Source organism: Ovis canadensis, chromosome 9 (assembly GCF_042477335.2).
Source record: "Ovis canadensis isolate MfBH-ARS-UI-01 breed Bighorn chromosome 9, ARS-UI_OviCan_v2, whole genome shotgun sequence".
NCBI lineage: Eukaryota > Metazoa > Chordata > Mammalia > Artiodactyla > Bovidae > Ovis > Ovis canadensis.
Window position 1 is genome coordinate 90,032,628 of NC_091253.1, and position 12,928 is coordinate 90,045,555.

A 12,928-nucleotide genomic window follows, 5' to 3' on the forward strand; every position below is an offset into this window, starting at 1 on the left:
TTTAAAAAGACACAGCAGGCAAATGTATGGATAAAACTAGGATGTGGTTAAACAGTGAATGACAATCGCTATGGATTAGTAGAAAATTGCCAAGATATTACACATTAGAGTGTTCATTTCTTTCAAAGATGCTTCTACATTTTAAAAATGCCATTTAAAATATATTTTCAAATGTTATCGTATTTAGTTATCTTAATAAAACCTTCTGCTCTTCTTTAGGAAATATTGAGGAAGTATGTTAACCCTGTCATCCAATCAGCGTACTATACTTGTTGTGTGCCTCACTGGGCTATGACTAATGAGACAGACTGACCTGGCAATGGAGCATTCTGTTGGCCAAATATCTAAGGGGAAAAAACTGCAACCTCTTGAGTGCTGAGCATACAAATAACAGTCATATTAAAATCTAAATGTTAGCTAAAGACACTCTAAATGTTAGAATATCATCATGTGCTACAAACCTCTTTCTCCAAAAGGCGTGATTATGAAATTGAAAAAAGATTTGGAAGAAAGTTCTCTAAACTTCTTCCCAATAACAGGAATCATCATACTATGGCCAGCACGTCATATCTGACCGCCTCCTTCTCCTCCCTTCCTTCTGCCCTTTCTCCTCCCCTCTTCTCTCTTCTTCCTCCTCTCCTTTTTCTCCTTCTCCTTCTTATATTTTATTGGAAAAGTCATTTGTCTAGTATTGTCCATGACTACTTTGGACCTGTAAAGACTGAGTTGAATAGAGAGGTGATATGGCCTGAAAACCTAAAGTATTTACTACTTGATCCTTAAGAAAAGCTGACCAACCCTCACTTTAGAAGACAAAGGGAAGATGACATTCCTAGGTGAATTAAAATAGTGCTGGTGGTTCAAAAGTGGTTTGTTGGACTCTGTAACTTGTGCATGGGATGCGACAATTTAACACCAAAGGCTCTTGTGATGCATAAGTCACTTGGGAGTCTAAGCGTGACATTCAGATTTGTGTATCCTTGTATGCCAACCTGATTTCTTAGGAAGTTCATGCACTAAATATGCTGTGAGTTCTTCCGGGTCGGATCACGACCTGGTTAGCAACAGAGGCAGAAGCTGTTTGTGACTACTAGGCAACCTCTAGTAAGCTAGTAAAATAGGCTGGGTACAAACTGAAGTCAGTCATGGTTTCACAAATGGAGAACAAATGAGGTAAGATGCCAACCACAAGAATTCACAATAAACCTTGGGGATTTGGCACAGTGTTCTTGGAACCAACTTTGACAGGTGGTTGCCTTATTTGGATTAGTAGTCGTAGTAGAGAAGTCAGGATGTGGTTCTTTACATGTTTGGGCAAAACCAATACTCAAGCCAGAATTCACTGTGACCTGTGACATAAGGTCATATGATAAATATGGTAAATATTGCCCCACGACTGTAGGCAAGCTCAAAGATTCCATTCTAGTTGTCTAAGGTAGTCTTTTTACTTTAAACGACTTCTTTTCTTCTATATGGAAAATAATACTAAAAGCTTAGCTAAGAAGTATACCTTCTGAAGAGTTAAAAGACAGAGGTGAGTCCAAGCCTACTTTGACAAGGTGCTGTAATGTGATTGTCCTAAAACCAAAGGAAATATTTTGACATCTCTGCCCAGGCTGACATAACATCTATATAAATACAATACAGAATATGCTAAAGTCCCATAGTCATAATGGAGTTCTCAGGAGAAAGCAAACAAATGCAAAAGACAGCACTTTCCTTAAAATATAAAATAAAATTCACAAATTCGAATAAGACCCCAAAGAGCTCTCAGGCTTGCTGTAGAAATTATGTGAATGTTGGAACTACATGGGACTCCAGACCAAGAAGACACTAAGAGAAATGAAATTTAAACCAATTTTGTGATGTGCTTGACAGACTAATGCAAATGCCTAGATCCTGAAAGAGAAACATGGATGCATTGAAGCCCAGCAGTAATGACTGAAACCATAACCTCTGATTAGTACATCTATGCTGCACGGAACATCAACAATATAAGAAACGCCATTCTGGAGACCCAGTCCAGACACAAGCAGGCTGAATGAGCCTATCAGGTCTATTATTTTTATAACCAGAGCTGCAGATGAGTACAACACTGTTTTCTCTCTAGCAGTGTCACCCTAGCTAAATCACCATTACATGGAAGCAATAGGGTTGGTGAAATAAAAATGCCAAAGTAAATCCATTTGCCCAAATAACATTGAAGAATTCTCAAAAGCATTTCCAAGTATCTTTTATTTTAGAGTGAAACATGAATCCAGCGTGGGTTGGGAAGTTGGCAAGAACTTTACTACTAAAAGAAGCTGGCATTTTTATATATTTACATAAGTAAAGAGGAAATTTTGTTCCTCAGCGTGGCAACACCAGAAATTCTGACAAAATATTATACATATTCATTTTAACTTTTTCTGTTTTAGAGTTGGCTAGAGTTAGGATAAACTAATGTATTTAGAATGATCATACATCCCATCCCTCATTTAATAAAGCCTGTTTAAAATATTGCCCTTATTAATGACTACCAGAACACAGCAGTGTTCATAATCCCAGTAATTCAATTGCCAGTAGTTTGTGCAATAAATCAGGAAAAGGTTAAAATATTTTTCATGCCAGAATAGAACATATCAATCTATTTTATTTGATTACTTTGTGTAATGAGGCTTTTTCAAGGCCAGATTACCTTACTCATTATAATTATGCCAGATCATATTTTTGCTTAAAATGGAAAAGATTTAAAAATGCCAGCAATAGAGTTGAAACTAGTCTAGGGTGTTTTTCCTCCTTTGTATGTTTCAGGACATGAGAAATGACATCCTGCTCTCCTTTTAAGAGTAGAGAAGAAAGTAACATTGTTCCCATGAAAAGCAGATTAGGCAAATGGCATCTGGACAACACTCATTTGACTCATTGACGTGAAAATTCAATAAAATCATCTGCAATGTTTTTTAACTCCAAAGTTAAATTCCACTCTGATAAGTAAACTCTTAAAAATCACTAAAGCACAATAATATCCTCTACGTGTGGTGACATTCCTTTCTCAGTGAATGCAAGCTGAATTCAACCAAAAAAAAAAAAAAACTGTTCATATTTTTAAAAAATAATAATTTTATCAACAAAGAATAACTCAAAGCATTTTCTGACATTCTTTTCCCACTTTCTAGAATAAACTCTTTCGGGGACATAAGGGAAATCTCCCTTCCCAAACCTGATGGAGCATCAGGCCCCGTTTGGCTCCAGCTGAGTTCCAGCAGCTCCACCCTGCTGTGAGGTCTGTCTCTATGGAGTCAGCTGTGGTCATGAGAGGAGGGCATTTCTATAACCTGCTCTCCCGTGTTCCCCCAAATTGAAATAAGGTCACTCCAACCATGAATAGCTCCACAAACTTCACGCTGGGTAAAAAGGCCTTTGATCTTGGTAAATCACAAGACAGAACAAAGAATGAAGGCGGCAAGGAAGCAGGAAAGGGTGAAACAATGATGGCCACTAGAAGTGGGGTCAGAACTTTTCCTGGGACTTTTCAGAACTGTATCTCATAAAATTATTATTCCCACAAGAATGGTCAGAAATAAGAAGTCTACCAAATACTACCATATATTGGGTAGGATGGGGGAGCAGTTAGGACTCTTGTATGTTGCTGGTGAGAATGCCAAATGGTATAACCCCCTGCCACTTTGACAGTTTCTAACAAAGGTAGACATTCATCTCTCACATGAGTCAGCAATTCTACTCCTAGAAGAGAAAAGAAATGCGTATCTTCACCTAAAGATTTGTCCAAAAATTCACGTCAGCCTTATTTACAATAGCTAAAGCTAGGAGCAACCCAAATGACTGGAAGTAGGAGAATGGATGAAGAAGTTGTGCTATATACTACTCACACAATAGGAAACTTGGACGTGATCAAGCAGGAGATGGCAAGAGTGGACATCAACATTTTAGTAATCAGTGAACTAAAATGCATGGGAATGGGTGAATTTAATTCAGATGATCATTATATCTACTATTGTAGGCAAGAATTCCTTAGAAGAAATGCAGCAGCCCTCATCGGCAATAAGAGTCTGAATTGAAGTACTTGGGTGTAATCTCAAAAATGACAGAATGATCTTGGTTCATTTCCAAGGCAGACCATTCAACATCACAGTAATCCAAGTCTATGCCCCAACCACTAATGCCGAAGAAGCTGAAGTCAAATGGTCCTATGAAGACCTACAAGATCTTTTAGAACTAATACTAAAAATAGATATCCATTTCATCACAGGGGATTGGAACGCAAAAGTAGGAAGTAAAGAGATACTTGGAGTAATGGGCAAGTTTGGCCTTCAAGTGCAAAATGAAGCACGGCAAAGGCTAACCGAGTTTTGCCAAGAGAACACACTGGTCACTGCAAACACTCTCTTCCAACAACGCAAGAGACAACTCTACACATGAACATCACCAGATGGTCAATACCGAAATCAGGTTGATTATATTCTTTGCAGCCAAAGATGGAAAAGCTCTATACAGACAGCAAAGACAAGATCTGGAGCTGACTGAGGCTCAGATCATGAGCTCCTTATTGCAAAATTCAGGCTTAAATTGAAGAAAGAAGAGAAAGTCACTAGACTTTTCAGATATGACCTAAATCAAATCCTTCATGATTATACAGTGGAGGTAATGAATAGATTCAAGGGATTAGATTTGGCAGACAGAGTGTCCAAAGAACTATGGATGGAGGTTCATAACATTGTACAGGATGGGGTGACCAAAGCCATCCCCAAGAAAGAGAAATACAAGAAAGCAAAGTGGCTGTCTGAGGAGGCCACAAATAGCTAAGAAAAAAGGGAAGCAAAAGGCAAAGGAGAAAGGGAAAGATATTTACAACTGGATGCAGAGTTCCAGAAAATAGCAGGGAGAGATAAGAAAGCCTTCTTAAGTGAACAATGCAAAGGAATAGAGGAAAACAATAGAATGAGAAAGACTAGAGATACTTCAAGAAAATTGGAGATGCCAAGGGAATATTGCATGCAAAGATGGGCACAATAAAGGGCAGAAACAGCAAAGACCTAACAGAAGCAGACAAGATTAAGAAGAGGCGGCAAGAATATACAGAAGAACTATAAAAAAGGTGTTAATAACCCAGAAAACCATGAAGGTGTGGTCACTCACCTAGAGCCCGACATTTTGGAGTGTGAAGTCAAGTGGGCCTTAGGAAGAATTACTACAAACAAAGCTAGTGGATGTGATGGAATTCCAGCTGAGTTATTTAAAATTCTAAAAGATGATGCTGTTAAAGTGCTACACTTAATATGTCAGCAAATTTGGAAAAATCAGCAGTGGCAATAGGACTACAAGCAAGGTAATGCTCAAAATCCTTCAAGCCAGGCTTCAACAGTATGTGAATTGAGAAATTCCAGCTGTACAAGTTGGATTCAGAAAAGGCAGAGGAACCAGAGATTAAATTGCCAACATACACTGGATCATAGAAAAAGCAAGGGAATTCCAGAAAAACATCTACTTCTATTTCCTTGACTACACCAAAGCCTTTGATTTTGTGGATCATAACAAACTGTGGAAACTTCTTAAAGAGATGGGAATACCAGAGCACCTTACCTGCCTCCTGAGAAATCTGTATACAGATCAAGGAGCAACAGTTAGAACCGACCATGGAACAAAGGACTGGTACAAAATTGGGAAAGGAGTACGCCAAGGCTGTATAATGTCACCCTGCTTATTTAACTCATATGCAGAGTACATCATGAGAAACGCTGGGCTGGATGAAGCACAAGCTGGAATCAAGACTGCTGGGAGAAATATCAATAACCTCAGATATGTGGATGATACCACTTTAATGGCAGAGAGTGAAGAGGAACTAAAAGAGCCTCTTGATGAAGGTGAAAGAGGAAAGTGAAAAAGCTGGCTTAATACTCAACATTTGGAAAACAAGATCACGGCATCTGGTCCCACCATTTCATTGCAAATAGATGGGGAAAAAGTGGAAGCAGTGACAGATTTTATTTTCTTGGGCTCCAAAATCACTGCGGACAGTGACTGCAGCCACAAAACTAAAAGCTGCTTGCTCCTTGGAAGAAAAGATATGACAAAGCTAGACAAAATATTAAAAAGGAGAGACATCATTTTGCTGACAAAGGTCCATATAGTAAAAGCTGTGGCTTTTCTAGTAGTCGTGTATGGATATGAGAGTTGGACCATAAAGAAAGCTGAGCACTGAAGAGCTGATGCTTTTGAATTGTGGTGATGGAGAAGACTCTTGAGAGTCCTTGGACTGCAAGGAAATCCAACCAATCCATCCTAAAGGAAATCAGTCCTGAATATTCATTGGAAGGATAGACTGAAGCTGAAGCTCCAATAGTTTGGCCACCTGATACGAAGTGTGAACTCATTGGAAAAGACCCTGATTCTGGGAAAGATTGAGGGCAAGAGGAGAAGAATACAGCAGAGGATGAGACAGTTAGACAGCATAGCTGCGCATTTTATCACTGAGTGCTAATTATTCCTCAATAAAACAGCAGGAAAAATGTATTGTTATTGTTTAGTTGCTAAGTCCCATCTGCCTCTTTTGTGAAGCCATGCATTAAGCAGGAAGTTAGCTGAGGGTAAGGAGGGGTGGCCCCTTCACCTAAACATCCAATGGCCGCCTAATCCCACCAAGAAATTCACCAGCCTCACCTCTACTATGCCCCTATCAGTACTCCAAAATAGTTAGAGGACCTGGAAAAATTCCTCACTGGCCAACTGATGGGACTTCACTACTCTGTCACAGGAGCACACCTCACACTGTGTGAGTGTGCTGAGTCACAGCCATGTTCAACTCCTTGCGACCTGATCCACTGTAGCCCACCAGGCTCCTCTGTCTATGGAGTTTTCCAGGCAAGAATACTGGAGCAGGTCTCCATTTCCCTCTCCAGGGAATCTTCCCAAACCACGGATAGAACCTCTGTCTCTGGAGTCTTCTTGCATTGGCCAGCGGATTCTTTACCACTGAGTCACCAGGGAAGCTCCTGAAAAATGTGTTACTTTTAAATGAATCAATAAAGTACAAACAATATACATTTAAATAATTCTCAAGTTCATGCGACAATGTAAGGAGCCTGCGGAAAGGATCTCCACACTAGGAGAGAAAAGTTTACAGTTTATCAAAATAAGGGAAATAACTTTTAAAAATTAATTCATTTGTTTTAATTGGAGGCCAATTACTTTATAATACTGTGGTATTTTTGCCATTAAAAAAAAAAAGAGAGAGAGAATATTATGTACACAGCTCTGCAGTCCTTATGGGACTTTATGCTATGAATTGTTATGGGCATGCTGGATGGACACCAGGAATGATTTCTATTGAAGTTGACTCCAAAATATAGCGAAAAACTCAGTATTTCCTGTTTGAGTATTTATTAGTAATGCTTGCTAAAATGCTCATAGACATTTTTCAGTTGGAATCTGCTTCCTTGTAAAGTGTTTTAGATATCACAATAAAGTTCGATTTTCGTTTCAAAATTTATATGCAAACCACAAATAGCCTCACATATTTCATGACAATTAAGTAAGGCTAGCAATTATTATAATAATTGAACTAATACTTTATAAGAAAGCATAATTATGAAATAAAGGCAGCTATTAATCTGAATACAATTTTGAAAATTAGGTAATAAGTTTAAGCATATGATTTTAAATCATTTTAATTTTATATATTTTTCTATGAATATATTAATTATAAACAAAGATATATTTCCTAAGAAAAGGATAATAATGGTAATATTAATTTTATTCCCATGAAAGTTTGGCTTATATACATATCCCTTAAAGTAATATTTATAGAACTTTTACTGTTGAAAAGATTCTATAATGATAAAAAAAGAATATATTCAGGGCAACAAAAAAGAAGAAATAATAATTTTTTACAAACTACAAAAAGAAGAAATTTTTTGCATACTGGTTTTCTTTATAATTAATGCTGTGAAAGTCTAGCTAACTTTATGGTAAAACTCTACACCAAATAAGAATGCATAAAAAAAGAGTGGTAATGTAATTTATGTTATTGAAATAATATCTTTCTGCAAAACACTTAACTGGCTCCAAATAAAATGTATAAAATTATCATTTAGGTCATACAAAGTTATACATAAATTATTATATGGAAATAACATGAAAATATTTTATGATTTTTATCATATAAATTAAGGATCAATGAACCGTTTCTGCAAAGGGCCAGATACTTATTATTTTGGGAGTTGCAGGCTACATACAATCTCAGTCACATAATCAGTTAAAACATATAAAAACATTCTTATCTTGAGGTCTGTACATAAACATATGGATTTAGTCCACAGGCCATAACTTACTGATCCTTGATATAGATCATTAATAACCATAACTATATCATAAAAATGCTAGCATAGTTATTTTAAAAGTTCAAATCTTTTCTTTTTATAATTACCCAATTAAAGTTCTGTTCTTGTTTGTTATCACTCAAACCAATGCCAAGGGTATTTGTCAGGCAGTTCTCATCAGTATGAAGGGGAGTGGCTTTCCTTTTTTTCTCCCTCCTGACTACTCACTCAAACTCACTTACTCCTCAAGGATGAGGTCCTTGTTATAGTTACTTTAAAGTTAAACTCAGCCACCCAGAAATCATTTGCTCTTGACAATTCTTAGATCCATATGCTAATCATAAGAATATAGAATTAAGTCCTTCAGAATTGGTTGTGTCTTGTAAAACACACAGAATGTCTTTTTAAAGGAGAGATAAAGAGTTATCCTAAAACAAAAGGCCTATGTTTTCTCTTTCTGGAATTTCTTCTTTCGATCCCTGAAATTGCAATTCAGACCAGCCACCAGTATATAGACACATCTGTAAGAAGGCAACATGGATGTTTCCAAGATAAAACAGCTTCATTGCATGTCCTTTGAGTATATATTCATATATGTGTGTGTGTGTGTGTTCATACCTGCCAACTTCTTAGAAGTTTAAAATCAAGTAATTTCTAATTTTATCCATGTAGTAGACTACAGCAAAACTCAAAATCTTCAGAGAAATAAATTTTTTTTTTCAGATCTAAGGAATTTCAGTGGTTGAGGAAATTTCAAGCTGGAGCCACTGCAGTTTTATTAATACATCTTTTTTTTTTCTTGAAGTAGAGAATGACAGAGCTTCAAAAGAGTTCCTTTAGGTGTTTTGTTTTTAATAGAGGCCAAGATGTATAGATTCTAAACGCGCCTTCTTAAAAATAATTTAATTACTCCCTTGTCCTCTGGATAAAGTGCCAACTTCGAAACGTGGTTTGCACCTTCTCATCCAGGCTCCTTTTTCTCTCTCTTCTTTGCTCCTCCCGTGGGGCACCTTGCATTTGATGTGGCAGCCACTCTGAATGCCTCTCAGTTTCTGCTGTGTTCAGTGACCTCTGTACCTCCAGCCTTGGTGCATGGAGGTCCCAACTGCTCTGGACTCACTTCCTCTCTGCCAGCACCTTTCCCTTACCTGGCTTCTGCTTAGTCCTCAGTCTCTGCTTAGATGTCATTTCTCTCATGTAGTCCATTGTGACGGCTCCCGAAGCCCAGGTTATGTGGATTTTCTGTCTCTGCCATCGCTGATTTATTTTTTATCAGAACACTCTTAACACATTTTATTGTGGTTGAAGCTCAGTGGTCGGTGCCATTCTTTTGATAGCTGTCTCAGTAAGGTCAGGGTGAGGCTTCTTAATGACAGTAAACCTAACGCCTAATATGGTGCCTGAGACGGTAGATTCTCAGAGAATATGAAACGAATGTTGCTGGATTTAGAATGACTTCCTGTCTGATCCTGTCCTACAAGATCAGATCTCTGATTTTTTAGTCTGATCTCTCCTACTACAACGGAGAAAAGATGATGCTACTGACCCACCAACCAAAGGACATAATCTGAAATAACCTCATTCTCCATGAATACTTGAGGCCTTAAGAACTGAAGTAGAGAAAGAGTTGGGCAAAAGGCATGGCCTTCCTTTGTACAGAAAGTAACAATATTTAGTGACCAAATTTGTGACCTTGAACTTATTCTTAAGCTCTGCATAACCGAAATAGGGTAACAGAGACTGACTCTGTCAAGTGATCAAAAAGGATACAAACACAACTTGGAAAACAGCAGACTTCTCTCTGATTTAGATTAACTGAAATTTACAAGACGTGTTCCTTTTAGCCTGCAGATGCAGGGAGAACAGTCCAGCAGACCAGATTCCGCTCCTCTGCCCAGCCACCACTGCTCAGCAGTCACTGACTGGGGAATTCCTCTTTAAACCAACATTTGATTCGTGCTTGTACATTTTGCCCCTTCTCCCCTTTCTCAAAGGTTGTTCTGGATATTAATCTCTCTGCCCCTCAATTTTTTTAAAATTAAGTTTAGTTGATTTATAGTATTGCTTTAATTTTAGGTGTATAGCAAAGTGATTCAGTCATGTATACATATTTTTTCAGAATATTTTCCATTATAGGTTATTACAAGATTCTGTACATCTTCTGTTATATAGTAAGTTCTCATTGCTTATCTATTTTATATAGTAGTTTGTATGTGATAATGCCATACTCCTAATTTATCCCCCGCCACCCTGACTCCCTTTCCCCTTTGGTAACTGTAAATTTGTTTTCTATGTCTGTGGTTCTGTTTCTGTTTTGTATATACATTCATTTGCATTATTTCAGATTTCACATATAAGTGATATCATAAAATATTTATCCTTCTCTGTCTAACCTACTTCACTTAGTATGATATTCTCTAGGTCCATTCATGTTGCTGCAAATGTCAATTTTTTATGACTGAGTAATAATACCCCACTGTATGTATGTATGTACGTATATATATATATACACACACACCACATCATAAGTCTGTTGACTGGCACTTGGGTTCTTTTCATGTCTTGGTTATTATAAATTAGTGCTGCCATGAACACTGGGGTGCATGTACCTTTTCAGATTAAGGGTTTTTATCCTTCCCAGATATAGGCCCAGGTGTGGGATTCCTGGGTCATACGGTAGTTCTAGTTTTCATTTTTTAAGGAACCTCCATACTGTTTTCTGAAGTGGCTGCACCAATTCACATTCCCACCAACAGGTTATGAGCGTTCCCTTTTCTTTCAGAATGTATTATTTGCAGCCATTGTAATGATGTCCATTCTGACTGATGTGAAGTGATACCTTATTGTGGGTTTGATCTGTATTTCTCTAATAATTAGTGATGTTGAGCAACTTTTCATGTGTCTTTTGGCCATCTGTATGTCTTCTTTGGAGAAATGTCTTATAAGGTCTTTGCTCATTTTTGATTGGGTTGTTTGTACATTTTGGATATTAGATCTTTGTTGATCAAGTCATTTGCAAACATTTTCTCCCATTCCACTGACTGCCTTTTTGTTTTCTTTATGGTATCTTTTGCTGTGCAAAAGCTTTTAAGCTTGATTAGGTCTCATTTGTTTATTTTTGCTTTTATTTCTTTTGCCTTGAGAGCCCTGTTCCCTGTCTTAAATGTGGTCTTGTATTTCTATATATGATCTTCCACTATCACCTTCTTGCCTCAAGCTTCACTGTCGCCTTATTTTGGTCAGTGTCAAACCACACTGCCCTCCACATTCCCAGGTCTGAGACCTTTGCTTGCTGCCATTCCCACGGCCATTATCCTGGCTGACTCGAGGTCTCAGGATGTGGCTTTCAAACACCAGCACTTGGGACCTTGGGGCATGAGGGTGGGCTCAAGAGGAACAGGGACCGTGAGCCTGTCACTGCTTCTCTGGCACACATGAGCATGGCAGGACTGGAGAGTCGACAAAAATGGCTACATAGCAAGTGGACTCTTCCTAATGCCACAGACTAACGTAGACATAGGAGATCCCTCAGCTCACCAGGGGGTTCTCCTTTATGGGGCTGAATGACGAAGATTTCTGCAAGAGGTGTTTGCCAGGGTCAGCCTACCACAGAGTACTGTTGAGTCTTCAGGACAATAGAGGGAATTTTCAAACCAACAGCGTCAGTGCTTTTGGTGTATTTACACTGATCTTACACGTGCAAGTGCCCAGCAGTCCGTGGCTGCTCTCCTACCTTGTGCAGCTGATAATACTGGGAGGAACCGATTCCACCTTGCTCCTCCGCGGTCCAGAGCACCAAACGCAGGGTTCTCTTCGGACGCAGCCCTGGGAATGATAATAAAACAAGTGATTCTTCATTTGATTTTGAATTAAAAAAAAAAATGGCAGGGCCTCTCATCTGAATTCTGCAGGAGGGAAGCAGGAGGGAATCAGAGGTATGCCCTTTCATCTCTTGCTGGTGTGGCTGCCTGATTCACGGTGTGGCAGACCCAGCAAAGGAGGACCCTCAGGGCCAATCTCCAGGTCAGGTTAATGATGAAAGGGATTGTGATGAATGCTGTCTGCAGCCCAGGGAGTGAGAGCCTCTGTTCATATTTTTAACTGGACAATGTACTCAGTAGGACACAATTGATGGCCAAGTTCACTGGGCTACTAGAGTTCATCCAGAAGACGTAGTTAGGAAGACTCTAGGCAGATCCTGAGGCCTTCCTTCCCATGATTAACTGAAACCCTGTGATTAGTCTCTACTTCAAGATAAGGTACGGAAGGGGTTGCTTCTTAGTCTAAATACACGAGTATAACCAACTGCCCATGCTACCCTTAGTAATGAATGATCATGAAGAAAACACAATGCTGCATTCATTGACTCGGGAAATACAAACTTACATCCTGCAGTCATTGAAGTTACTGGCAGATCTGGCATATTTAGAACCAGTTTTGAGTGATGGTGTCAGCTCCGTAAAAGCTAACTACAGGGGTCAAACAGTATGTTGGGAGTCCCACTTTTTGACCAAGACTTGAAACTTATTTCTGATTTGGACCTGATAATGTTGCTTCTGAGAAATAATAAGTGCAAAAAACATGAAGCAGGGCTGAAACCTCATTAAGAA

General features: G+C 38.5%; 1 protein-coding gene across 22 annotated transcripts in view; it reads right to left on the reverse strand.

Annotated features, from left to right (window-relative positions):
* The window catches only part of CPQ (carboxypeptidase Q), a 567,207-nt gene that overhangs the window by 111,078 nt on the left and 443,201 nt on the right, over positions 1–12,928 (reverse strand). For all 22 annotated transcript variants that reach the window (XM_069600550.1, XM_069600568.1, XM_069600545.1 and 19 more), the window contains one exon: positions 12,052–12,143. In XM_069600550.1, the coding sequence (XP_069456651.1) occupies positions 12,052–12,143 (92 nt within the window). The remainder of the gene's footprint in view (positions 1–12,051; positions 12,144–12,928) is intronic.